The following is a 26,734-nucleotide window of genomic DNA, read 5'->3' on the forward strand; positions in this document are numbered from 1 at the left end:
TGTCCCTAATGGAAATACTGTCACATGTGCCAATAATGCTTCTTACCCAGTGAAGGGCGTTGGTAAAATTATGCTTACGAGACTGCAAATGGCAGCGCTTTCACACTTTCAGATGCTTTGTATGTGCCAGGGATAAAGAAGAATCTATTGTCTGTCTCTGCGCTTGCTAGACTTGGACTTGTAGTCAAATTTGTGGATGACAGATGTACTGTTCATGATTTGACTTCTGGTGATACGATTATTGTATCTGGCACCTTGTTTCGTGGGCTGTATAGGCTCAATTCTTATGACAAGTGTGTGGAAGATTCAGCAAATGTAGTTTCTGATGAAAAGGCAGTTTCAGATGCAAAACTATGGCATGCTCGTTTTGGTCATCTGAACTTTCCTAGTTTGCTGCGTTTGCAGAAATTTGATATGGTTGCTTCATTGTCCCCTCTTGAGGCACCATTGAAACATGTTTGTGAAGGTTGTATTTTGGGCAAAATGTAGCGTTCTGCGTTTTCAAAGGATGGTTCTGTGCGGGCCACTCGCAAATTGCAACTTGTACATAGTGATGTATGTGGGCCTATGCAAACTCCGTCATTTGGTAAACACTTGTACTTCGTGACTTTCATTGATGATTACTCAAGGCATGCATGGGTATATCCACTAAAGGCAAAGTCCGAAGTGTTTTTGTGCTTCAAACAGTTTTTGCTTATGGTTGAAAATGTATCTAATTGTAATGTGGGTACCCTCCGTTCTGATCGAGGAGGGGAGTACATGTCTAAAGAGTTTGATGCATTTCTGGCTAGTCGTGGGAAAAAACACCAATGTACAGTGCCGTATACCCCTCAGCAAAATGGTGTTGCTGAGAGAAAAAACAGGTCAATTATGGAGATGGCACGATGTATGGTCAAGAGCCAAGCTTTGCCACATGCATTTTGGCTTGAGGCTGTCATGTGTGCTCCATATGTACTCAACAGGTGTCCCACTAAGGCCTTGCAATCTATTACTCCATACGAAGCTTGGCATGGCAGGAAGCCTTCTATTAGTCACTTACGTGTCTTTGGTTGCTTGGCCTATGCTTTAGTGCCTGTGCAACAACGCAGAAAATTGGATGATAAGGCTGTCAAATGCATTTTTGTTGGTTACAGTGCTGAGAGCAAGGGTTACAGATTGTATCATCCACAGTCAAAGCGTATCTTGATTAGTCGAGATGTTGTTTTTATGGAAGATGCTGTGCAGCCTTTGTTATCATGTACTAAAGAGACAGGTGTGAGCTCACGGGATGTATTTGATACATTGTTGTCTCTGTTTACAGGTGGGAATTCAAATGTAAGTCCTAATGAGGTAAATATTCAGCCTATGCAGATTTCAAACGACATCATAGATCACCCTATTTCTGATACAGATTTATAGGATGTAATTCATGAGGATAGGGCTGAAAATGAGCAGGCTAGAGGTATGCCAAAATGGCTGGTGCAAACCTTGCGTGATAGTAAGATTGATGCACCTATGACTAGTCGTACTCGTTCAGGTTTTCAACATGCCTCTTATACATCAGATTGTTATGCTTTGGCTGTGTCTAGTATGTGTGAAGAGGAAGAACCTCTTTCATTTGATGAGGCACAAAATTCAGAAAATTGGTTTGCTGCAATGCAAAGTGAATATGATGCTACAATGAAGAATGGTACATGGTCTTTGTGTGATTTGCCTATTGGTAAAAAGGCCATTGGATGTAAGTGGGTTTTTAAGTTGAAACGAAAGCCAGATGGCAGTGTTGATCGCTATAAGGCTAGGCTTGTTGCAAAGGATTATGCTCAAGAAAAGGGCATTGATTTTGATGAGACCTTTGCTCCACTTGTCGTATGACTACCATTCGTAGCATTTGTGCATTGGCAGCTCATAATGGTTGGAATGTACATCAGTTGGATATAAAGACTGCGTTCTTGAATGGAAATTTGCATGAGGAGGTGTATGTATCGCAGCCTCGTGATTTTGTTCAAAGAGGGCAGGAAAACAAAGTGTGCAGGTTAAAAAAGGCTTTATATGGTTTAAAGCAAGCTCCACGAGCTTGGTATAAAAAGATACATGCATATTTGACTGCACATGGTTTTCAGAATAATCCAACAGAAAGCACTTTGTATGCTAAACGTGTGGATGATGTGCATCTAATCATTGCTCTCTATGTCGATGACATGCTGCTCACAGGACCAAATGAGAGTCATATTGCTGATTTTAAGGCTGATTTGAATGCCTCTTTTGAGATGTCAGATTTGGGGCATTTGCATCATTATTTGGGGATACAATTTAAGCAGTGTGATGGAGGTATTGCTTTGTGTCAGACAAAGTATATTGAGACATTGTTGCGGAGATTTGGCCTTGAAGACTGTAAGCCTATTGCTACTCCAATGGAGACAGGTTTGAAGTTGAGTCTTCATGATGCTGGAGATCACTTTGATGTCACACTCTATCAGACAGCTGTTGGTTGCCTCATTTATGTATGCATTACGAGGCCAGACATTCAGTTTGCAGTCTCACAGGTGAGCAGGTTTATGCATAGCCCAGGGTCTCAGCATTGGAAGGCAGTTAAACGCATCTTTCGCTACTTGAGTGGCACCATACATCTTGGGTTGTTTTATCCCAAGGGGGGGTCGTTGCTGCCAGATTTACATGCTTTTTCGGACTCAGATTGGGCTGGTTGCTATGACACAAGAGTGTCCACAAGTGGTTCTTGTTTCATGCTCGATAGCTCATGCATATCTTGGTTGAGCAAGAAGCAACCTAATGTGGCCACTTCTAGTTGTGAAGCTGAGGACAGGGCAGCTTTCACAGCTACGGTTGAGTGTGTGTGTGGCTCAGACAGCTTATGGCTGATTTGGGTGTTGGACAGGAGTCTGCCACCTCTATCTACACTGACAGTCAGAGCGCATTGGCAGTTGCAAGAAACCCAATTTTTCATGCTCGCACAAAGCACATTGAGGTGCATTATCACTATGTCAGGGAGAGACTCTTAGCAGGAGAGATCAGCTTGGCCTATGTGCCAACACAGGATAACCTCGCCGATCTTTTCACAAAGGCGCTTCCTCGTGAAGTTTGAAGCTTTCCGCAAAGCTTTGGGCTTGCTCCCCTTTGTGGATTGATCTACTTCGGGCATGGCGCTCCCCTATACATGAGTGCCAACTCTCGTTCACACCATCACTCCCAGGGGGGATTTGTTGCCATATACATAGGCAGTGATGTGTGTGAACACACTTAGGACCGCCGGGGCACTTTTTCCCTCTTTAGGAGGTTTTTTCCCCCGGCTTGTATATACGCCCATCACTCTAGGGCTAACTTATCTTTGTACATTGACACAATCTAATACACTTTGTGTTGTGTGCATTCTTGCTTCTTCTTCTCCAAGCTTTGTGTGCTTTCCTGCAACCCTAATTCCAACAGTAACAATTCTTAATTTTAATATTTCGAGGTTAATTTAAGAACTTTCATTAACTTGTATTCATATTTAAGAGACATTCATAGAGAACCTACCAGTTAAGACTTTGTAGATTTAAGGCTCTCTACCAGTTATGGCCTTGCAGATTTATGGCCTCGCACACTTGAGGTTCGAGTCTACAACATAAACATAATTGAGAACCAAATAGACACTAAGACAGCCAGCTAGACTCTCTCTCTCTCTCTCTCTCTCTCTCTCTCTCTCTCTCTCTCTCTCTCTCTCTCTCTCGGGCATGCATGCATACATGCAGAGCTACAAATGTAGGGCTATCCATGGCCATGGATAACATGTGTCCTATGGCTTTAAGAGCTTCCCTTGCCTTGCGAATCAAGAAAAGAGCATAAAGCAAGAAAAAAAAATAGAAGCTAACCTATTAGTGCTTTTCCTGTTGTCTCAGTAGAACACAGGACCATAATGTATACAAACCTCACTCAAAATCATACCAAGCAAATGATGTGAACAAAACACAACAAAGCATATAATCGGCCTGATGTATATGTGCAGGGCAAAATATAACAAGAACGAGCATTAGAGCATGGCAAACAAGCATAAGTGCATAGCATAAGAGCATATGCTTGTGCTTGCTATAAAACAGAACCAAGCACAAATGTATGGCAAAACAAGCTTAAGTGTATGGCAAAATGAGTAGACAAAACCCAACCTCGAAGCACTTAACAAAAACCACTAGTATAGAAACCCTAATAAAGAACCGAGCATAAGTGCATGGCAATGAGCATAGATGCATGGTAGACAAAGTAGACATTAAACCTGACCATAACGTGATTACCCCTGCCTCCTACTCATAGTAACATTAAACCAGAAAAAAGATGGACAAACCAAAAAGCCTAATACAAATGAGCATGTAAAAGAAAGCAAACGATTGAGAAAAAAATAACATTTGTCTAGGGCCAAGCTGTAGTGACCCCTAATCGTAGCATCGTTAAACCAAAAAACAGGTAGACAAAGAAAACAAATGATAGAGAAAAAATAACATTTATCTAGGGCCAGTTATCTAGGGCCAGAGGCTGCGGCTCCCTCACGAGAGCCGATTCAGCCTTGGCCAGTTATCTAGGGCCAGGCTGTGGCTCCCTCACAAGAGGAAGGAGCTGATTCAGCCTTGACCCATTCAAAGGTACCTCGTGGAAGAGAGTAAATGGTTTCTCCACAGGATAAGCAAAGCCTAATGAACAAATCTGCCAAGTTGTCATGTGTTAGCACATAGACTAAGCTGATTTCCCATGCACAACATTTCTCCCTGACATAATGATAGTGCAACTCAATGTGCTTTTTGTGAGCATGAAAAATTGGATTCCTCCGCAACTACTATAGCGCTCTACTAGTGAAGATGGTAGTGGTGACAACTCGCCTGAGCCAAACACACTCAACTGTCACTGTAAAAATGTTACCCTCTACTCATAGCTAGAAGTGGCCACAATGGGTTGCTTCTTGTTGAGCCATGATATACATGAATGAGCAAGGAAAAAGTAAAAACCACTCGTGGACACTCGTATGCTATAACATCTAGCCTAGTCTAAGTCTATAAATGTATACAGCTATGATTTACTCCCCTTGGGATAAAATAACCCAAACTGCTTGGTTCCCTTTAAAGGAACACTCGTTTGACAGACTACCAATGCTTTGTGCCTAGGCTATGCATAAATCTGCTCAATATTGAGACCACATACTGAATGTCAAGACGGGTGTTACACAAAAAGATAAGGCATCTAACAACTTCTTAATACAAGAGGCATCTAACAACTTCTAAATACAAGACAACATCTTTGAGACTTATTCATAAACCTGGCTCCATAGGTGTAGCCACACATGTTTACAGTCTTTAAGATTGAACCTCTTCAACAATGCATTTATTTATTTCCACTGTAACATAATAATGCCATCATTATGCCCAAATAATAGTGCAACGGTCCAAGATGTGACATCTCAAAAGACTTCTCTAAATCAGCCCATGAAAGTTGAAATATAATCATCGTTAGGGCCCGTGAGCAGTATGTCATCAATATGATGACCAATAAAACATCCTTAGTCCTCTTGATATAGAGGGTACTATCAGTTGGGTTGTTGCAAAAACCCTGTGCAACCAAGTATTGATGTATCTTTTTATACCATGCTCTCGGAGCTTGCTTAAGACCATACAAAGCTTTCTTCAATCGATATACTTTTGATTCCTGACTTTTCTAAACAAAACCACAAGGCTGAGATACATAGAACTCCTCGTTTAAATCTCCATTTAAGAAAGCAATTTTGATGTCCAACTCTCACGTGCATTCTAACCTTTATATGCTGCAAATGCAATGATAGTCTGCATGGTAATCATACGACATGTGGGTGCAAAGGTTTTACCATAGTCAATGCTTTTCTCTCATACATAACCCTTTGCAACAACAAGCCTAGATTTGTTTCACTCAACATTGCCATTCGCTCTACGTTTGAGCTTGTAAACCCATTTCGTACCAATGGCCTTCTTGCCAACAAGAGACAAGTCTATCAAATCCCATGTATCATTTTTTAGTATCGAATCATACTCAGATTGCATAGTACTCATCCAATTTTCAGATTCCTTTACTTCATCAAAGGAGACAGGTTCCTCTTCATCTCATAAACTGGCAATAAGAGCATAACCTGTGTCAACAAGAGATGCGTGATGAGGGTTGCAAATGTTCTGCTAGGCAAAGGAGTGGCCAATTTGCTATCACGTAGTGTTTGCACCAACCATTTTGGCATACTTTTTGGATCCTCAATTTCCCTTCTTTCCTAATCAATTGCATCATCCATATTTGCCTCATCTCGATAGGCTGATTTATGGGCTGAAAAACATGCTGATTTGTAAGCTGTGTGGGCTAATTTTCAGCATTCATTTGATTATCCAAATGCTCTACATCAATGTGTCCTGCATTGAACAATGTAAGGAGAGTGTCAAACATGTCCTGCAAACATACATTTTGCCCTTTTTTTACATGAAAGTAAGGGATAAATTGTATCCTCCGCAAATATAACATCTCTACTCCACAAGAATCTGCCTGGTAGTAGGATCATAGAGACAATAATCCTTACTTTCCAATTTGTATCTCACAAAAATTACATTTAATAGCGTTATCGTCAAGCTTGCTAGGAATTTACTTCGGTATAAGTGTGTAAGCAAAACAACCAAAAATGCGTAAGTGAGCCACAAAGGGTTTTTTGCCATTCCAAGCTTCAAAAGACGTAGTTGTATGCAAAGCCTTTGGAGGACACCTATCCAAAACATATGTTACACACATGATTGCTTCTAGTGAGAAACCATGAGGCAACTCCTAACTTTCAACCATACATTGTGCCATCTCCATGAGAGACATGTTTTTGTGTTTAGCTACATCGTTTTACCGAGGTGCATAGGGCACAATACATTGGTGTTTTATCCCATGATCAACCATGTATGCATGAAATTCCTTAGATATATACGTAAGGTACCAATCGTACATATAAAAGCATTTTCAACAATAGCAGCAAAGTGTTGAAGCACATAAAAACCTATGATTTCAATGAATATACCACGTATATCTGGAATAATCATCAATGAATGTGACAAAATAGAGGTAGCCCCCAATAGATGGTGTCCTCATAGGACCACATACATTATTGTGTATAAGCTACAATTTTTGGATAGCTCTAACTAAACCATCTTTGAAAAATGATACCCACTGCATTTTTCTAAGAATGTAGTCCTCACAAACATGTTTGATAGGGGCTTCAAGATGTGGCAGCTCAGACACCATGTCATGTTTATGCAACTACAGCAAACTGCCAAAGTTCAAGTGACCAAAGCATGCATACCACACCTTAGTATCACACCCATTGCCTTTGTGGCATAAACTATACATACAACATGTCTTTGTCTTTCATATGTAGCTAGCCTATAAAGGCCATAAGACAAAGTACCAAAAGCAACAATTATCTCGACATCACTACGATCATGAACAATAAATCTGTCATCCACAAACTGGACCACTAAGCCAGCCTTAGTAATGGCAAAGATAGATAACAAGTTCTTCTTGATCCTTGGTACATATAATACATCTGAAAGCGTGATTGTTCCACCATTTATAGTAGTGAGAACAATTTTACTAACTCCTTTTACATGATATGAGTAGTTGTTTGCACATGTTACAGTGTTTGCACATGTTACAGTGTTTTCATGTGGAACAGATTCAAGTGATGAGAACACATTCCATGTTTCCATGTGGAACATATTCAAGTGATGAGAACAAATTGCGATGAAAAATAATGTGCTTACACCACTGTAAAAATACCATACATGTACAGCTGTAACAACCATGCATACATCCTTATGCAAAGGGTCATAACTGCATTGCATAATGAAAGCCCAATCATCATGTGCATAGTTTGTAGATTCTTTGTTTTCTGCATTAGATGCTGACACATCAGCCATACCTAAATCTTTCTTTTCTCCTTCTCCAACCATTTCTTGCACTTACTAATGTAGTGACCACGTTAGTTGCATTTCCATTTTTCATCTGGCTTGTCACTTTCTTTGTCTATAGGCTTGTTGCCCGATGACTCAAATTTTGTCTTGTAACTACCCTAAGGAAAGGATTTACCTTTGCCTCTTTGTTGAACTGGCAACAAAAGCCTGATCTCCTATACACATAACAGATATGTTTTGCCTAGATTCTTGCAAGAGCATAGATACCAACTCCTCAAACTTCAAGGCATTTAGATTGCCTTTCATCATGAGTCTAATGGTAGAAGCAAAACCTTTATATGAGTCCGACAATGCATTCAAGACACTAGGCAGCACCAATGAACTTTTAGAATATACTTCATCAACACTAACCAACTACTCCTTAAAATCCATATTTTTTGTAAAAAAACTGTTAGAGTCTCCCTTGTCCATATGCTCTGACTCTAATTGCTTGTGTATATAAGCAACATGTGCTTCATTACATACTTGGTACACATTTATAAGGTCACACTTTTTTTGTATGAATTTGGCTCACGTACTTCCCTAGTATGAAATAGGCCTATTTGGGGCATGGCGATCTATGAACATGGCCTACTATGACAGGGTTGGTGTGCACTTACGTGTACTTAATTTCCCAATAATTACGAAGGACAAGAAATTTCCTTGGAATTTGTAGCTATAAGGATAGCTCAACTATTGCAAGGGAGTGATTTTTGTCTTATTTATTGTTAAAATGACTTATATACAAATGACTAGTTTTCACACTAGGCCGGCCAAACTTAAAAATGGTCCAGCCTCTATAACTAGTCTTAAGCAAGTATATGCATTAAGTCCATAGACTTTCCCTATTTAACATTAAGCTTAGAGTAATGCTGCTTTGGATGTTCTAACGTGGTTTTACAATAGATAAGTGCCCATTCGTGTGGGTTCCCCACAAGCTACACCTTGCCCGCTACTATTAAGCCGCAATATCCTGTACTACCCACCACCATTAAGCCAATACACATGCCAACACATGACATACTCATAGTGTATGTATGTATGTGTGTGTGTGTGTGTGTGTAGATATACATATATATGTACGTATCTCAGTCGAGCTACATGTGTCCACTTGTTGCCTTACATGGTAGAACTCAATCGAAGTAATGTGGACTTCATGTCACCGTGTTATAACTTGATCGAGTTATCAAAGAACTATCTCACATGATCCTTTGGCATTAAGGTTGGACAACAGCCCCCAACCTCTAGGATATTCCACTTGTCACAACATGAGATTGTTATAAATACCTTAGGCTCATCCGAGCTAAATTTCAATGTCCTATTTTGAGTAATATAAACCAATGAACCTTAGCTTTACAACAAGCCGATTGTTATCTTGTTTCTCAAAGTTTAGAACTTTTATTTCTTATTTTCATTGTATATGTAATTTTTAAAATATTATCATTATCAAATGACATCTTGGCAACATATATCAAATAAGCAAGAGAAACACTTCAAAACAATTTCAAAGTATGTGCCAACATGTAAGTGTAACTGCTACATCTCTTTAACAATTTGCTATCCTCCACTTTCATCGTTGAAAATGCTATTCTAAATAGGGGAATGGTACATTTCCCTATGATCATAATTTTAAGGGGAGGCTTGTGTTCTTTTTACCCCCCACTCACACACAAATGCACCAATTAAGTACTACCATAGAGAAAATGATTAAATGATTAACTTAATCAATGATTCATGTTGGTTAACATGAATCAGTGATGGTTAATCAATGATTCATGCTCGTTAACCTGCACTAATTAAGTACTACCATAGACAAAATGATTAACTTAATCAATGATTCATGTTAGTTAACATGTTGATATTCAAGAAATTTGTAAGCGGATTCTTTAAATTTAATACTTAAACATCTTCCTCCTTTTACGAAATTAATCCCAAAATTCTAACAAGTGCACCCTTTAGTAGCGTCTTTGATGACCAATCATATTCAACTTCTCTTATTGTAGTCTCATATCATTCCAAAAATTCATCTATGTTTCTTTGTAATAAGAGCGAGAATGAAGCATTTACATCGTGCACAATTTCTTTAATCCTAAAGTCAAATAACTAAGACCATGAGAGGATTTATTTATTTCATAAATATGTTGAGTTAATAATAGAGTAAATCACTAGTTAAGTGAACCTAGAGGCGTATTGACATCAATAGATGAGAGGTGGCCTAGAGATCTAAAGGGCTCGTATCTTGCTCACGTTTACTCCTCTCCATATGCTTGAGGGCGGCTTGAAGTAGTGGATCTATGGTTGGTCCTTATGAAACGATGATTGTAAGTTTCTACATGCCTAAGGTATCATCCAACTAGATTTGGCTAGAGATTACTTGTGTGGTTTATATGTTTGGTTATGAAGGACATTACGATATGTATCATAGTTTGATTAAGTGAATTCACTCTATCTAGGACATGTTATATCATTTGAGGGGGTACGAGTAAGATGCTTGCTATAATCAAATGATCGATACCCATGATTGGTTGCTTTGATGTTTTTAAGGATTTATTGCATTCTGGAAGTATATTATTGTTCAACAACAAAAGGTTTAAAAGGGGTTGTTAGTAAGAAGAACAAGCCTTCACTTCCATTGGAATGAGATGAAGAATTGGAAAGAAGCTTTGTTGCATTAAAATAAATTGCACCACTACTCTCGTACTGAAATTACTAACACCCTAGTGATGATGCACTAGGTGTAGATCTTTTACAGAATGACCACTAGCATTTGAGAGCAAGAAATTCAATGATGCTAAAGGCGTTATACTACAAAGGAAAAAGAACTATAGGCATTAATATGCATGCGCTTACACATGGTGTTAGTAATTGTATGATAATCAGTTTGTGAACATTGATCACTCAAATATGGTTGCAAATTGCCAGTCATTTATGGGAGTCGAGTTTGATGGCAAGAACTTATGTAAGAATTTAATTTCCAAATCAAGCACATTCCACCAAGTTGAAGCTAATTATGATAAGAAGCTTTTGACCTTACTGGACACTTATGGGGCACTGAGGAAAAATCCAAATATATTAGATCTAGTAAAGAGTAGTGGAATCCTTGGCACTAGGGTTTTTTTTTGGGTTCATTTCTGACATTTTCCTACGTCAGAGACAAAGAGAGAAAAGATGATATATTAAGCATATATGTAATAAGTATTGGGCAAATTTGTATTTTTAAAAGAATGGGCATTTTGGAATTTTACCTACTATCACGCGATTGTTTGAAAGATTACTTTTCACCATGTACTATACATATATAAAAAATGGAATTACTTAGATCTCTCCTTGATTTTTTATATATTCAAAATGTTGCACATTGAGATAATTGTAAGCTAGCAAAGCAGAGCTGTTGATGAAATAATTCATGAATGCTTTATCAATAGAGCTAGCAAAAAGAGTTGCGACGTTAGCCTTTCTTGTGGGTCACCGCTTCCAGAATTTAGATGCTCTTGTAGTCTATAAAAAAACAATCGTTAAAATAAATAATAGTAATAATTCGATCTAGTACAAGTAAACTTCGATGAACATAAAAAATAAATTAAAACAAAACCTTTAAGTTCCATTGATGCAATACACACATACTGAACAGAAAAGAAAACAAAAAAGAGTGTAGTAGGATTCTTCAAAATAAAAGTAGGCTTGTACGATGTCTCCAGAGTCTGAGGTTTTTTCTTAAAAAAAAAGAAGAAGCCTTGCGCGATGTCTCTGGCATCTGAGGTTTTTCAATGGTTGCATGAAGGAGATGTTCGGCTCTCTCTAGATGCAACCGATTAGAGAGAGCAACCGTTCGACGACACCCATTGACTACCTTTATTATTTTCGACTTAACCACCTTAGAATGCAAGATAACCCAAAAATAATCTGAAAAAATATAACGATTTTTTATTTTCTACTCACCTCGTGGGAAGGGAAAAAAAGTACGATTTAATTTTCCCTCATGATTCCTCCTCCAGTCTCTCTCTCTCTCTCTCTCTCTCTCTCTCTCTCCTCCTACTAGCGCATTTTGCGGCATAAAACGGCCTCTCCATCGCCATAGCGATATACAGGCAGAAACAGCAGATGAATGGGAGCATCAGAGGAGGTCCACCTCCAAAGCCAAACCCGAGAAAAACCTGAAGAAAAGAAGCAATCAAAATCGGGGCTTCCTGCTCCATCGCCATCATAGCCATAACCCTCGCCATAGCCGCAACGAAGTCCATACAGGCCTGCTGGCGCCATCTCCCGACCGTTTCGATCGCTATCAGCGCCCCTCCATGACGATGATCGCACCTCCTCTCGATGTAAGTGCCGAAAAATCCGAACCTATATTTTGTTCATGATCTCTGTGCCCGATCTCACCCGAAGGTCCCTTCTTCAGGACGATGACGACATGCTGGTGCCCCCGGAGGAAATAAATGACGCCGAGCCCATGGAGGGTAATCCATTGTTCTCAGGTCTAGGTCAAATTCTTTCATTTTTCTGCAGAACACCAATGTTTATCACCGGCAGATTAGGTCACATTATGGCAGATTAGATCACTTTTCTGCAGATTAATTCTGGTGCCGGATTGCTCTTTTGCTGGACTAGGTTAAATTCAGCAGTATTAGGCTAAGTAGGCTAACTTCTATCGCTAGTTGTAATGTTATCATCATCAAAATCGATTGTTTTTTTTCAGTTGTAGGGCAGGGCGATGGTGTGCCAAGTGTGGAGAATCAACAAGTGGGCAATCCGCTCTTCGGCAAGTACACTTGGAGCATTGAGAACTACTCCAAAATTAACCTGAGGAAGCATTACTCTGATACATTCATGGTTGGCGGCTATAAATGGTAACCTTCTTGATGTCTTCTAAATCTTTTAAGCCACATGATTTGTGTAGAGACATATCAAATTACGGAAATTGCTGTATAGGGATGTTAAAGGCTCTCATGTTGCACATTGGTCTCACTGCACATTGTTGAATGGATAGCATGAATACTTATTCTGCCCAAGCTGTTTGTTGAAATGTATAGCATAGCCATATATCAAAATGCATAGCACAAAGGCCCAGTGCCTTCTGCCCATCAATTTCAAACAATGCAAAGCAGAAGGACCTCATCTTATTTAGCCATAGGCTGTTTGCCCGTTTGTCATTGGCATCTGTTTCTTATCAGCATTGACATTCTAGAAACTTGCATACCATCAAGGGAAGAAGGGGGGGTGGGGGGTGGGGGGGGCACGGGCGTTTCTCCCTTCCAAGCTTCCATGTGGGGTGATCCCTCACAGCGGGTAGGTTTTCATGGAAAGCGCATTAGTAGCAGAGGCTTTGACTTTGTGCTTTAGGATAACTGCCATTTTTATTGTTTGCAAGGACAATTGCTTGCAGTGCTTGCCTATCTACTTTGATGTATCAGGTAGATTTTGACATGGTGATTTAATAACGCAGGCGAGTACTCTTGTTTCCCAAGGGCAATAATGTGGACTACTTGTCGATTTACCTTGATGTAGCAGATGCACTCACTCTGCCTTATGGCTGGACAAGATATGCTCACTTCAGTTTGGCCATTGTCAATCAGTACGATCCAAAGTTGACTGTGCGAAAAGGTCTGCCTATTACACCTTTATCACATATATTTACGCTCAATGCATGAGAACTATCATTTTATAATCTCTGGTTGGAGGTTCTGTATACTTTGAATCTGGCAGTGGTTTTCAAGAGGTGGTATTTTGAGTCATGTGTTTCAACCATGGCAGACACACAACATCAATTCAATGCTCGAGAAAATGATTGGGGGTTTACATCATTCATGCCCCTTCAAGATGTCTATGATTCTAATAAGGGTTACTTAGTAAATGACACACTGGTTTTGGAGGCTGATGTGAATGTGCGAAAGTTGGTAGATTATTGGGCATACGATTCAAAAAAAGAGACTGGGTTCGTGGGTCTGAAGAACCAAGGTGCTACATGCTATATGAATTCGCTCCTTCAGACACTATATCACATTCCTTATTTTCGAAAGGTACTAAATTTTTACTTTATGAGGATTAGGATGCTATGTGCGAGTCTCTACACCGAGAAGAATGGAGGGCCATTATATTTGTCTTTGTGTGGTGCAGGCTGTATATCACATGCCCACCACAGAGAATGATGTTCCTTCTAATAGCATTCCCCTCGCCCTTCAGAGCCTTTTCTACAAAATCCAATATAGTGATACGAGTGCCTCCACCAAAGATTTAACCAAGTCTTTTGGTTGGGACACTTATGATTCATTCATGCAGCATGATGTGCAAGAGCTGAACCGTGTACTGTGCGAGAAGCTTGAAGATAAGATGAAAGTGAGCATTGGGTTGTTCTCTTGGCCTTCCGCCGTTATGCATGCGCTATGTCTTTTGAGCTGTCATGGGTTATCTCTGCTGATCATGATTACTTATGATGTGCAGGGCACAGCTGTGGAGGGTACAATTCAGCAGCTTTTTGAAGGACACCACATGAACTACATCGAATGTATCAATGTAGATTACAAGTCCACCCGAAAAGAGTCGTTTTATGGTATCCTTTTTTTCGAATATCTGTTGAGGTTTATGCTTGCATTATACAAATAGCTTGAACCCTATGTTGTTGTACAAGACTAAACAACAAAATCTATGCACTGTGCTGCAAAACTGGGCAGATTTGCAGCTTGATGTAAAAGGTTGCAAGGATGTCTATGAGTCATTCAACAAGTATGTGGAGGTGGAGAAATTAGAGGGTGATAACAAGTATCATGCTGAGCAGTATGGCTTGCAGGTTATCATCACAAGCCATTTTTCTGTATTATCACTCAGTGTTGTGCCAGATACATGGGCTGCTGTCTTTTCTTTCGTTGAGGATTGATTTGGTGTGTTTGCATTCATAATACCAATGAGCTGGGAGGCAAAAAGATGGACAGGCTGTATGGCCTGTTCAAGCCCTACTTCCACTGCCCATTGGCAGATTTTTTGACAAATAGTCACACACATACAGGATGCGCGAAAGGGTGTTCTCTTCATTGACTTTCCACCAGTACTCCAGCTTCAGCTGAAGCGCTTTGAATACGACTTTACACGGGACATTATGGTTAAGGTGGGTCCTGGTATAATGTATTTAAAAATTGCTTTATTTCCACAGCTTTTTGAGAGTCCTAGAAATTCAGTTTCAAAAAGTTGGGTTTTTGTCTGTCATCAGATCAATGACAGGTATGAATTTCCTCTTCAACTTGATCTGGACAGAGAAAATAGGCGATATCTTTCACCTGATGCCGATAGAAGTGTACGAAATATGTATACTCTTCATAGGTGAGAAATGAGTGGATGCATAATAAGGGCCCTATTGAGTGGTTTTATGGTAACACTTGATCAAGCAAGTGGGTTGGATGATTTGACTGTTTTGTAACCTTGTTTCAGTGTGTTGGTACATAGCGGAGGAGTACATGGTGGCCATTACTATGCTTTTATCAGGCCAACACTTTCAGATCAATGGTATCACCCTCTTCCATGCACAATGAAGTGAAGTTGGAGAAACTGCTACTCTAGTTTTGACATCGCCAATATCTAGAGGGATTGGAAGTTTTCATTGAGAAGTCAATCCAGTCTTTTATCTCATTTTCTCATGGAAGGCAACATTTAGTTTACTGGATAACTAACTTAATTGATGTTGTGAAGTTATGTACATTTCTCATTTAAGTTTTTTGGAAGGGCATACTGCCTAAAGTAGGGGGAAAAGCTTTTATACTGTTATAATGACTACTGGGAAATTGGAGCTTGCAGATCCACAAATAATCCTAGTAGACAAGGAAATACAATTTTGTGTCGGGCATGCCAAGGTCGCCCCCATTGCAGAAAGTGCCGGTCTGTGAGGAACAGAACCGGTGTTTGTAGGTTGAGAATATAACTTTAAAACTTTGGGTATGACGATGCCTTTTTTTTTCCAGCCTTGTCAAGGTCAAAGTGAAGGTCTCTGCCTGATCTTACACGAAGCATTGTAAAAGGAGTGTTGTAGTTTAAGATACCCTAACGGGGAACTGTCCTGCATAGTAACAGTAAATGGCCGTATCCCAGCCAGTCACCGAAACATGGTTTCTTGGGGGTTTCCTTTTCCGTTTCTGTTTCCTAATCTCACCTGCGAAATTTCCCAGGATTCTCCCCAGGTAAGTTTTGATTTTTCCCAATTTTCCTTGTTCTCTCTATTAGATTATGATCCATCCAAAGTATCTCCTTTCTTTCTCTCAACTCCTTTCACCATTTCTATTCACATCTACTATATAATATTAAAGACATGCCGTTTCCTAGTTTCAAGCCATTTCCGTTGCAGAGACATCATTGCTTTCCTGTCTTCAGTCCCTTGTGCGGAGTATAGATCACTCACAATGCAAGATACACGAGTGATGTGCATGACATTCTATTATGCTGATAATTGTTCATCAGATAACCTTATATTTACTGAGATCGCTGCAGCTATTGGCCTTTATATGTGCCATTCAGCAGATCTTATGGAGGCCAATAGAGGGTTTGAAGGCAAAGGAGCGGGAGCTGTGTCAGCCATGATAAAGAGCATGATCCATGTACATGGATATTTCAGATAAAGAAGACTTTTTGATTGCACCACAGTCGTAGGATGTGATATGCCTTGGCATACATGGTTGAAGGATTATGGAAGCACATTACTGCCTTTTATAAAAGAAAGAATATTATTATTAATGTAGGGATACCATCCCACTTGTAAGTCACATTCAAACTAGCAAAGAAATAAATTCTCCTACTTGTTTCTTGTGGGAGACAAGGAAAAAAAGAGAGCATGTGGATACTTTGACACTTTACCTTGGGAAATCATAAGACAGTATTGACAAACATGAGGTTGAATTGCATTTACTCTAGCACCTAACAAGCTTTAAAGCACATTTTCCCCCCTCCTCCCCCAATTAGGCGGGAGATCACAGCTTCGGAGCTCTTGTTAGAACCACTTTCAATGGTCACAACGTCGTCTGCCTTGACAATTGATCGTGCGTTATGCTTCTGTGTGCTTTTCGACTTCTTCTTCTTTTGGACCTATGGTCTGGTCCGTTAGCTTTATTAGGGGCTAGTGTAGCTTTTGGGGCTTCTGCCTGAGGCTCTTTAGTTGCTTGCTTCGAGGTTGAAGCTTGAGCTTTTTGCTTATTGGATGCCTTAGATGTTTTGGCTGTTGCCCTCCTCTTGGGCTGGAGCCTTCTGATGGCATTAAGGGGGAGTCGGGACTGTATGAATTAGTCCTCCTTGTTCACTCAATAAGTTAAGGCTTGTCGAAGTGGCTGATGCTTTTGCCATTGGGGCGATTGTCACTCTATTGGGACAATCCTTGTAAGCATGATCGAATCCTAGCATGTCATGGTAAGGAATGACATTGGGGTTGGCATGGGGTTTGGAGTGCTTAGAGCACTCGGGTGACTTGGGACAGGGCTTGTAATGACTTCTCTTGAAGTATCACCTAATACACATGCTGTGACACACCTACGAGCATGCGGGGTAGAGCGGGTGTAACATGCAGTGGAATTATGCATAATGAAGGATCCTGTTACACAAAGTCTCACACCGCCTTCTTTATCCCGAGTTTCATAACTCTTGAGCAATCCACTTTATCACTTCAAACTTTAAGAGATGAGAGAGAGAGAGAGAGAGAGAGAGTGAGATAGATCTGTACATCTTATTGGGTCCCAAATTACCCAAAGAAGGGCCCCCTCCTATTGCTAGGAGTATTTGCTTTATTATCTTTGAAGAGAATGACTTTATGAGTGACTTGGGACTGTAGATAACTCAAACGCAAGACCTTTGAAAGACCAAGAGTCGGGCTGAACTGTACATGGCTGTAGAAGCACCAATTCTATAGAGACCTGCTCTCAGCGGAGCCAGCCACGGAGGCACGTGATGCTTGCAGACAGACTGTGTGGGCCCATGTACAGAGGAGGGTCACAGATTGTATGCGCACACTTCTGGGTGAACCTCTTTCATAGGATGAGCTTGTTGAGGCTTTGAGGGTCCTTCCGCGCCATAGTTGCCTTGGGGAGGACGGATTGACGCTTGCCTTTTTTATGCGCTATTGGGACATTTTGGGGCCAGGCCTCCGCAGGGGCTTTCAGTATGTTTTTGGACACTGGGGTGATGCCACAGAGCTTTTCAGAGGGCTTGATCTTTCTTATCCCCAAGGGGGAGGGAGTGTTTGATGATATTCGGCAGTGGAGACCTATTACGATTCTCAATACTGTCTACAAGGTCCTGGCCAAGGCCTTGAGTTTGAGGATCCAGCCCTTCCTTGGGGAGTTGATTCATTCTACCCAGACAGGATTCGTCAAGGGAGCGTAGTACCCTTGATAACATTTTCACCTTCTGGGAGGCGACGGTCCGAGCTAGATTTCTCGGCGAGGACCTGGTCGTTATGCTTCTCGATTTTGAGAAGGCATACGATAGAGTCGATTGGGGTTTCCTAGAGGGCACTATGCTTCGCCTGGGTTTTGAGCCAGTCTGGATTCGAGGGGTGGCGGCTCTATATTCCACAGCTTGTAGCCAGGTGCTTATGGCAGGAGGACGGGGGCCGAGTTTTGAGTTGACCAGATCAGTCCGTCAGGGGTGCTCTCTCGCCCCGTTTCTTTTTCTCTTCTTTGCTGAGGCTATGAGCATGTATCTGACAGCAGAGGAGGTTGGTTTGAGAGCACTCCAGCTCCCAGTCCGGGGAGAGGACCTACTCGATTCTGAGTTTGCTGATGACACGGGATTATTTTTGCATGGCCAGGAGGTCAATCTTCAGAGGGCAGAGCAGTTGCTACAGGTTTTTGGTGCAGCTTCGGGAGCATTGATCAATTGGCGCAAGACAGTGGCCTTTTGGATCAGTAGCGCTCCCACTCCGGCATGGAGCCCAAACCCGGGTTTTAGATGGATTCCTCTTGGCACAGCAGTGCGGTATTTAGGATGCCAGATTGGACTTGATTTGTCACTTGAGTAGCAGATCGCCCCGCTTCTTTTGAGCGTTCGGAAGAAGCTTTTGTATTGGAGTACAGCTCGGCTATCCTTGGCTGGGAGGGTGGTGGTGACAAATCAGGTGCTTTTAGCGACCATGTGGTACATCATGTCTTGCTGGATCTTCTCGAGCTCTTGCATCAGCCAGGTACAGAGGCTGATCAGGAACTTTCTTTGGTCTGGGCGGGATGGTCAGCCAGCCCGGGCTAAGGTTGCTTGGGCAGTTATTACTCTTCCGTTGGCCCAAGGGAGGTTGGACATTATAGATCCAGTTGATCAGAGTAGAGCCTTATTGGGGAAGCTTATTGTTCGGGGGCTGCTTCCAGGCGCTGAGCCTTGGAAGGAGCTTCTTTTTCAGCGACTGCAAGCTAGGGCTCCTCCAGGAGCGGGCACTTGGGCACCAGAGATATGATGGATCTTCATAGAGATGAGGAGGACAGGCCTCAGTAGAGGATGGGAGGACAGATTTGCCTTGAGCATCCTGCGAGCTTGGGAGCTGCTGAGACCGGGGCTTGCTCAGAGACCTCCTACTTGTGATGAGGAGCGGGCTAGACAGCCGCTCACATGGAGCCCCGCGGTACGCACTGAGCAGGGTCATATGTTGGGTTCTCGGCCTCGTCTAGCCTGGGGACCATTGGCGGCAGGCCCAGCACGCAGTTTTGGAGATTGGTAGGCCTTTTGCAGTCCCCCAGAGGAGGTCAGGTGGAGAGGCTGAGTCACTTCAAAGGGGGGCTGATTATGAGGGATGACATTCAGGAGGCACTCACTGAGGAGTGGTTCACGCCTTTCGAGCCAGCGGCCCTACGATGGATGGGAGCCTTTACACAGATGGAGATCCTGATTGTTGTCAGAGCTTGCACTGAGGATGGTAGATGCCTCTACTATGAGATCCAAGATGAGGGCAGACTTCAGAGAGTGGAGGCGGAGTCGCCTTTGGTTGCAGAGTGCATCTTTCAGAGGATACGGGTAGTGGCCGCCGCTTCTCGGAAGTGGCATATTGATCCAGACCCTGTAGATGTGGACTTTGATTGGCGCATTTGGGCATATGCTGCACGTCCCTTGGCCCGGCTCCAGTGGGACCTTGACGAGTACGAGTGGCATGATCCTTATGCGTCCCCTGAGGCCACAGAGATTACCTTTTTCCAGTACAGTGTTCGGTTGGGGAGGCATATTTTGACTGCGAGGAGGATGGTCTCTCTAGCCGCAGCGGAGCATTGGCGGCTACAGGGACTCTCACAGGAGTTCTTGGAGGATTTTTGGGCCAGGCTCTGGGGTAGTCAACAGGCACGCAGGATCTCGACTTTTCAGTGGCTGGTTGCCCACAAGGGCTCTGCAGTTGGCACCTGGCTTATCTACAGTGGTCTTCCGGCGGCCTGTGTCCGATGCGGCCATCCTTTGGAGACACAGAGACACTGCCTATGGGACTGTCCACAGGCGCAGCAGCCAGATGATTGAGCAGGGTTTGCAGGTTCAGTTTAACCCTAATGGTTGTTATGTTGAAGAATTTAAAGACAAGTGCAGATTGATTGCAAGAGGCAACAGAGTGGACAGAATGTTTACATTGAATGTAAACATGCCTGAAGTGAGTGCTGCGATGTTTGCAAATGGTTCAGGAATTGTTGCAGACACAGACATTTGGCATAAAAGAATTGGACATGTGAATGTGCAGAGAATGAAGTCTATGCAGACTAAAGGAATTGGGGCAGGGCTGTCAAAGTTTAAAGTTGAAGGTATGTATTTGGCTGAGGATGCTGCGCATTTTGGCTCCCCTCTCTCCAGAGGGCATGTATACGTGGGGTGCCGTTGCTTGGTCGACATCGTCAGGGCTTGCTCTGGGATACGAGACGGAGCAGGACAGCCAGGCCATCAGATTCATTAGGGGCTAGCCTCGCCTTGTTCCTTCATCGGATTTCTCGTCCGCCGTCTGGACACACGAGAGGGATTTACGATGGGAGCTCCTCAGCAGTCTCACCATTTGGTTCACCTGGAGAGCCCGGTGTTTTAGGGTCTTTGAGGGGAGACTGGAGCCACCAGCAGAGATTGTTCGAGGGATTTGGCAGGAGCTGATCCACACCCTGCGCGGATAGTATGACCGCATCCGGGGCGACTCGGATGCGGCGATCTTGCGGCGCCAGGCCTTTCACACCACTTGGCGTAGTGGCCCCTTCTATACACTACACGCGGGAACCCCCCACTGGCATTACAGGCCACCTGTTTGGCTTTTCCCCCTTCCTATTGTATGATATAGCTCTCAGTTATTTGTACTGATCTTTGTACCTTTTTGCACCTAGGGAGAGTCTCCCTAGCTGCCTTGATTGGATCTCTGCTTTGCCTGCTTATGAGCATGAGAGTTTTGTGGCCCAGTGGGCGTTTTTTTAACTAATGAAAGGATCTTTTCTTGGGAAAAAAAAAAGTCGGTGAGAGGTACTGTAAGGTTGGAAAAGTGGTGAACATGAGTTCTGTAGGCTTGGCAAAGACCTATGAAAGAACGGATCTATTGGACAGTATGAGGGATGTCCCAATCCAAGATCTCTTGAACCTTTAAAAGGTCCAAGCGGAACCGATGTTATAGCCCAAGTATTGAACCTCTGTTACGCCAAAGATAGACTTTTTGGCGTTTATGTAGAGCCCATTATCTCGCAAAAGTTGCAAGACTTTCTCCACAACTTTCTCATGCTGCTCTGTAGTGGCTGAGAATATAAGTATGTCATCAAGAAATATGAACACACTTATCAATAAGGATCGCAAAAATCTTGGACATCATTTTATTGAAGGTTGCGGGTGCATTAGTAAGCCCAAAGGGGATGACTACGAACTCGTAGTGACCACGCTCTGTCTGGAAAGCTGTTTTTGGAGTGTCAGCTTCAAAAAATGCGGACCTAATGGTAATCACTCTTGAGGTCGATCTTAGTGAAAAATTTTGCACTGTCTAAACGTTCCAAAATGTACTCAATCCTTGGCATAGGAAACTTATTTTTTCTAGCTCGCCCTCTAAAGTCTTGGAAAGACGATAAGGGAATCTGCTAGGAGGTTTTGATACAAGGAGCAAATTGATATGATGGTCCTCAGGACGGGATGGGGGGAGACTGGGCGGGAGATCGTCCCTAAGCATAATGTCCTGGTGTCTAGACAGGAGGTTTGCTAATTGTAGGACTGGAGATGAAGATGAGATAGCCGCTATCGATGAGGTAGAGGCTGTCTAAGCACGAATATAAATCAATGCTTCTTCCGCTCCCTTGCGGATAGCTCGTCGGGCTTGGAGATGAGAAATCAATGGGATGCCAAGAATGCTTCTATTCCAATGAATCATGACGGGCTCAGGAAAACGTTTACAGATAGTAAAAGTGTCCTGTCCCCAATCGGGAATAGGCTCATACTAACGAAACCACTGGATTCCTAAGATCATGTCACACCTCAAAAGAGGTAAGACAATGAAATCTCGTTGGAACGAGGCCTTTTGAACTACAAAGGCAAATTGCTGTGTCTTTTGAGATATGTGGGTGCAGAGACTAGGTGTGAACCTGTCCACATCCAAATGATAGGGTACTAATGTACAACTCATTTTGGTAGCCAACTGGGGAGAGATAGCGTCCTCAAAATTGCCCATGTCAAATAGGACTACAAACTGGCGGCCCTTGGCAGAGTCATAAGCTCGGTTGAGGGTTTTCTGTGCAGCATCACTCTCACCTCCTGCTTAGCATCAAATACCACGGATGGCATAGGATGCATAGAAGGTAAAAGCTGAACTGTGTTGGTGGTAGTAGGCGGGGCTGGAGGAGTAGGAGATGCTGTGGCAACTGAGGAAGAAGGTGGTTTGGAGGCTTGCTTCGTTTGCCATTTTTGGCAATCCTTCTTACCATGCCCAACGGTATGACAGAAAAAACATATGTTCTCTGACTAGTACTTCCTTTGCTCCTATGGAGGAAGATAGCCTCTAGTGATGCCTGCTTTAGCCTTTTTTTCAAGGATTTTCTTAGGTTTGGATTCCTTATCCTTCTTACCCCTTGAACTAGAGCTAGAACTGCTGTCCTTCTTAGCATCTTTAGAAGATGCATTACCTTTCCCCGGCTGCGAAGCAGATTGCTGCTGGGGTTTGGTACAAGACTGCGGTTGCTTAGGCTTGCCTCCGTTCATCTTCATTGCTTCATTTTGAGCGAGAGTCAAAGCCCAGTCATATGTGCTTGGTTCAAAGTTACGAACAGTGAACCGGATGTTGCGATCTAATCCACGAATGAATTGATCCATCTTGGCATGATCAGATAACCCTAACTGTTGTGCTAAATTTATAACCTTATCGAAAAACTGAAGCACGGGTGACCCGTTTTGTTTGAGTCCATAGAACTCATTTGCCAGGTTTGTCAAATATTGGGAAGGGAGAAATCTGGTCTTAAGGTCATGGACAAAGGTATCCTAGTGAAAAGCTGTGACTCTTGTGATGTGGTTTGTATGGAGACTAGACCAATGCTATCACCAAGTGATTGCCTCACCCGTGAGGTGTGGAGCCGCTACGTGGACTTTGTCTTGAGGATCGGTTAGCTTTGCCAATGGAAAATAAGCATTAAAATGATGAATAAATTGATTGACTGCTAAATGATCACACTTACCATCATACTTACTAAAATTCGGTTAAGTTCGGATGACGGTTATTGATGTCCCGGGATGCTGGCTGGTGGCACCTATGGGTGGGGAAACTGAAGAGAGGTGCTGATATTTCAGATGCAAGGCCTCCTTTTCCTGTTGGTGTTTGAGTAACATGCGCTCTCAAGCGAGCTCTCGTTGGTGCTCCCGAGTGGCGAGTTCAGCCTGAGGCCGGTCTTCTTAAAGCCCGCGTTGGGCTTCCTCATAGTCCCGTATGTATGCTTTTTTTTCCCGCCGTTTGGCTTCATCCTCTCGTATTCCTCTCGTCTTTGTTGTTCCATTTGAAAGAAGAGGGTGACGAAGTTGGGGGTAACTGGAGGAGTGATTTTGCTGCTCTTGCCTCCAAGAGTTGGAGACGCTCCATAAGAGGTTGGTTTTGTGCTCGGAGTAGAGCTATGGTATCTGTAGTAGGAGGAAGAGCAAGGTCTCCTTCGGGGGAGATGTCTTCGTGCTGATGTGTACTCTCCTCTGTAGACACGTTACTGAAGTCGGTGGTCGTGCCGGAGCAAAGTATAACCATCCAAGGATGCTCTCATGCTAGGATGCGGTGTGTGTGGACAAGCTGAATCTGATACCAATGTAATATGCAGCGGAATTATGCGTAATCAGTATCCTGTCACACAAAGTCTCACACCACCTTTTATATCCTGAGTTTTGTGAATCTTTAGCAATCCAGTTTATCACTTCATACTCTAAGAGATGAGAGAGAGAGAGAGAGATCTGCACACCTTGTTGGGTCCCAAATTACCCACTAAAGGGCCCCCTCCTATTGCTAGGAGTCTTTGCTTTATTATCTTTGAAGAGAATGACTTTATGATTGACTTGGGATTGTAGATAAGCCAAACGCAAGACCTTTGAAAGACCAAGTGTCGGGCTAAATTTTGTACACGGCTGTAGAAGCACCAATGATGACCGATCTTAAGCCTATGCACTCTTCCAATGGAATATAGGAAGGCCTCAAATCTGAGGCTGAGGGAAGGGGCTGATTGGGACTGTTCTAGGCTGTGTTATGCACTAGGAATGAATGAATATTAAACGTTTTACCTTCACCAAAGTGGCTGTAGCAAAACGATGATATATAGGAGTACTGAATTCTGCATGAAGGCTGAAAACGCAGGTACTGAAGCGCTTCCTTCCTTGGCTGAATATGGGCTGATGCGTTTGTTGATTTATGCTCTAATGCTCAAGCGATGAAGCTCCAAGAGGCTGAAGACTGAAACGCTTATGTGACGATGAGTGAATGATGTGAAGCAATGCTATTTATATGCACTTTAGGGGCTGGTCGGCTGGCTGTGAAGCTGGCCGACTGGCTCAATAAAGCTACACGACTTGATAAATGGAATAATGGTAATGAATGCCGGAAAAAATGCTATAAAATATGGTAAAAATACTGGATGATATTCTAAGGCTTCTGCAATGGTCTAGGTGGTCTATGTGCATATGGGATGAATGATATGCAATATGCAACCATGCTTTGATGCAAAACCTAAGGCTTCTATCGACTTTATATGCATGAATGATTCTCTCCAAGTGGGTTAAGGGACTTGGCTGAGTGACTGACTCTCTAAGGTTGAGGAATGACGTACGTAGTTCATGCCTGACATATTTTGGACTGAGGATTACAATGGGTTCATGGTGTACGACAAATATCAAATCCTAAAGGGTTCTACAACTGTATAGTGTTGCACTGATGATGAGCCATCTTGTCACTATGCACTACAATGCAAAGTGCATGTGACAGCCGACGGGCTGGGTCGGATGACATGGCGATCAGGTTACAAGTGGCTAACAACATTACTACTAGTCGATCAAGTGCTAGCGAGGAGTGTACAATTAGTCATAGGGCTGTGATTTGACGTCTTCATTCTCAGCCACATCTTGTACTTGAATTTTAGTTGTATTACTTCTTTCTCGTACATAATACAGAGTAGTAGTTTAGGGCTCTTGTGTGTGCCGTATGTGTGATTCGGCCGCTCTCTTCTTTCCATCTCTCTAAAACCGTAGCACATAGGTGCAAGTGTTCTACAATTGGTATCAAAGCCTAGGGAACCTGCAAATTTCTTTTCTTTTCTAGCACCCATGTGCATTGACTAGTTGGATAGGGTAGATCACCTAGATTCCAAGAGTGCACAAGTTCGGGTTTGGGGAAAGTGAATATTTGGGTTCTCTTCATTGCACATGAGTTGTGCTTTCGTGCCCCACCAAAACCTTATCTCTTCTTGTAGGCCTGAAATCTCTCACCTCGTCCTTGATTACTTCATATTTGTCATGGATTCATTGCTCACGAATTTGCTTCTTGGCTTGAAGGCATCCATGGATGTGCACGCGGCTAACATGGAGGCTATATTTGCTCGTCTCAACAAGATGGAGTTGGCACCTCGAGTACATAGTATTTCGGATCTGGAATCTACAAGGGCCCATGTTTTGGAGCAAGTGTTGGACGATTCTGAGGATGATGTGGGAAAACTTTCTGGAGGAGGATTTTTCACTCCTTTGGCTGCATGCAAGGATGTACTAGATGGTTTGGCAACCGTCATTCTACACCTGCATGTAGTCGATAGGAGAGACATTGTTCGTGTCACAACGGTTTCCTTCATGGGGTTTCTCTCCACCAAATTCTCCGGATAGTTCCTGCTTGCCTTCATTGGCTTAACGTCAGGGGACTATTGGTTTGGCGAGTTCTTCCTCTATGCCTCGTGAGGAACGAGCTCAATTAATAAAGCTTTTGAAGCCTTCCAAATTCAATGGGAAGATGGACGGAGAAATCGTCACCAATCGTGAGATGGCTACCATGTTGGTTGGAGAAGGTGGCTTTTTTCAGCTCAATTTGGATTGTACGGCTTTGACAGGTGTTGCTCTCTTGTGGTGGGAAGATCACCTTCGGAACCACTCCGTGACTTGTTGGAATGATTGCCATAAGGTGGTCTTGAAGCAGTTCATTCTTGTAGATTACTAGCGTGGATTGAAGAAACAGTGGGAGCGTTTTATGTAGAAACATGGCAAACCGATAATAACCGACTTTCTCGCTTGTTTTTTGAAGCTTTTGCTGAAGCTCCGAGGACCGTCCAGGCGGTCAGAGTAGGTTGAGCGATTTGTGAATGGTTTGAAACTGTCTTTGTACATAGACGTTCGTGCACATGAGC

At 42.6% G+C, this 26,734-nt stretch overlaps 1 protein-coding gene across 7 annotated transcripts in view; it reads left to right on the top strand.

Annotated features, from left to right (window-relative positions):
- The first annotated feature begins 11,870 nt into the window (after positions 1 to 11,870).
- The window catches only part of LOC147624301 (ubiquitin C-terminal hydrolase 12-like), a 57,273-nt gene continuing 42,409 nt past the window's right edge, over positions 11,871 to 26,734 (top strand). For 2 of the 7 annotated variants that reach the window (XM_086819272.1, XM_086819274.1), the window contains exons 1-11: positions 11,959 to 12,277; positions 12,355 to 12,430; positions 12,652 to 12,802; positions 13,399 to 13,556; positions 13,707 to 13,972; positions 14,070 to 14,288; positions 14,394 to 14,502; positions 14,624 to 14,739; positions 14,956 to 15,054; positions 15,157 to 15,266; positions 15,375 to 15,449. In XM_086819272.1, coding sequence (XP_086675398.1) covers positions 12,251 to 12,277; positions 12,355 to 12,430; positions 12,652 to 12,802; positions 13,399 to 13,556; positions 13,707 to 13,972; positions 14,070 to 14,288; positions 14,394 to 14,502; positions 14,624 to 14,739; positions 14,956 to 15,054; positions 15,157 to 15,266; positions 15,375 to 15,449 — 1,406 coding nt within the window. In that variant the 5' untranslated portion in view covers positions 11,959 to 12,250. Of the gene's footprint in view, positions 12,278 to 12,354; positions 12,431 to 12,651; positions 12,803 to 13,398; positions 13,557 to 13,706; positions 13,973 to 14,069; positions 14,289 to 14,393; positions 14,503 to 14,623; positions 14,740 to 14,955; positions 15,055 to 15,156; positions 15,267 to 15,374; positions 15,450 to 26,734 lie in introns of all 7 variants that reach the window. The other 5 variants (XM_086819275.1, XM_086819277.1, XM_086819276.1 and 2 more) reach the window with 5 other exon arrangements.

The sequence above is a fragment of the Cibotium barometz genome, chromosome 25 (genome assembly GCF_041138505.1).
Source record: "Cibotium barometz isolate CiBa-2024 chromosome 25, ASM4113850v1, whole genome shotgun sequence".
Taxonomy (NCBI): domain Eukaryota; kingdom Viridiplantae; phylum Streptophyta; class Polypodiopsida; order Cyatheales; family Cibotiaceae; genus Cibotium; species Cibotium barometz.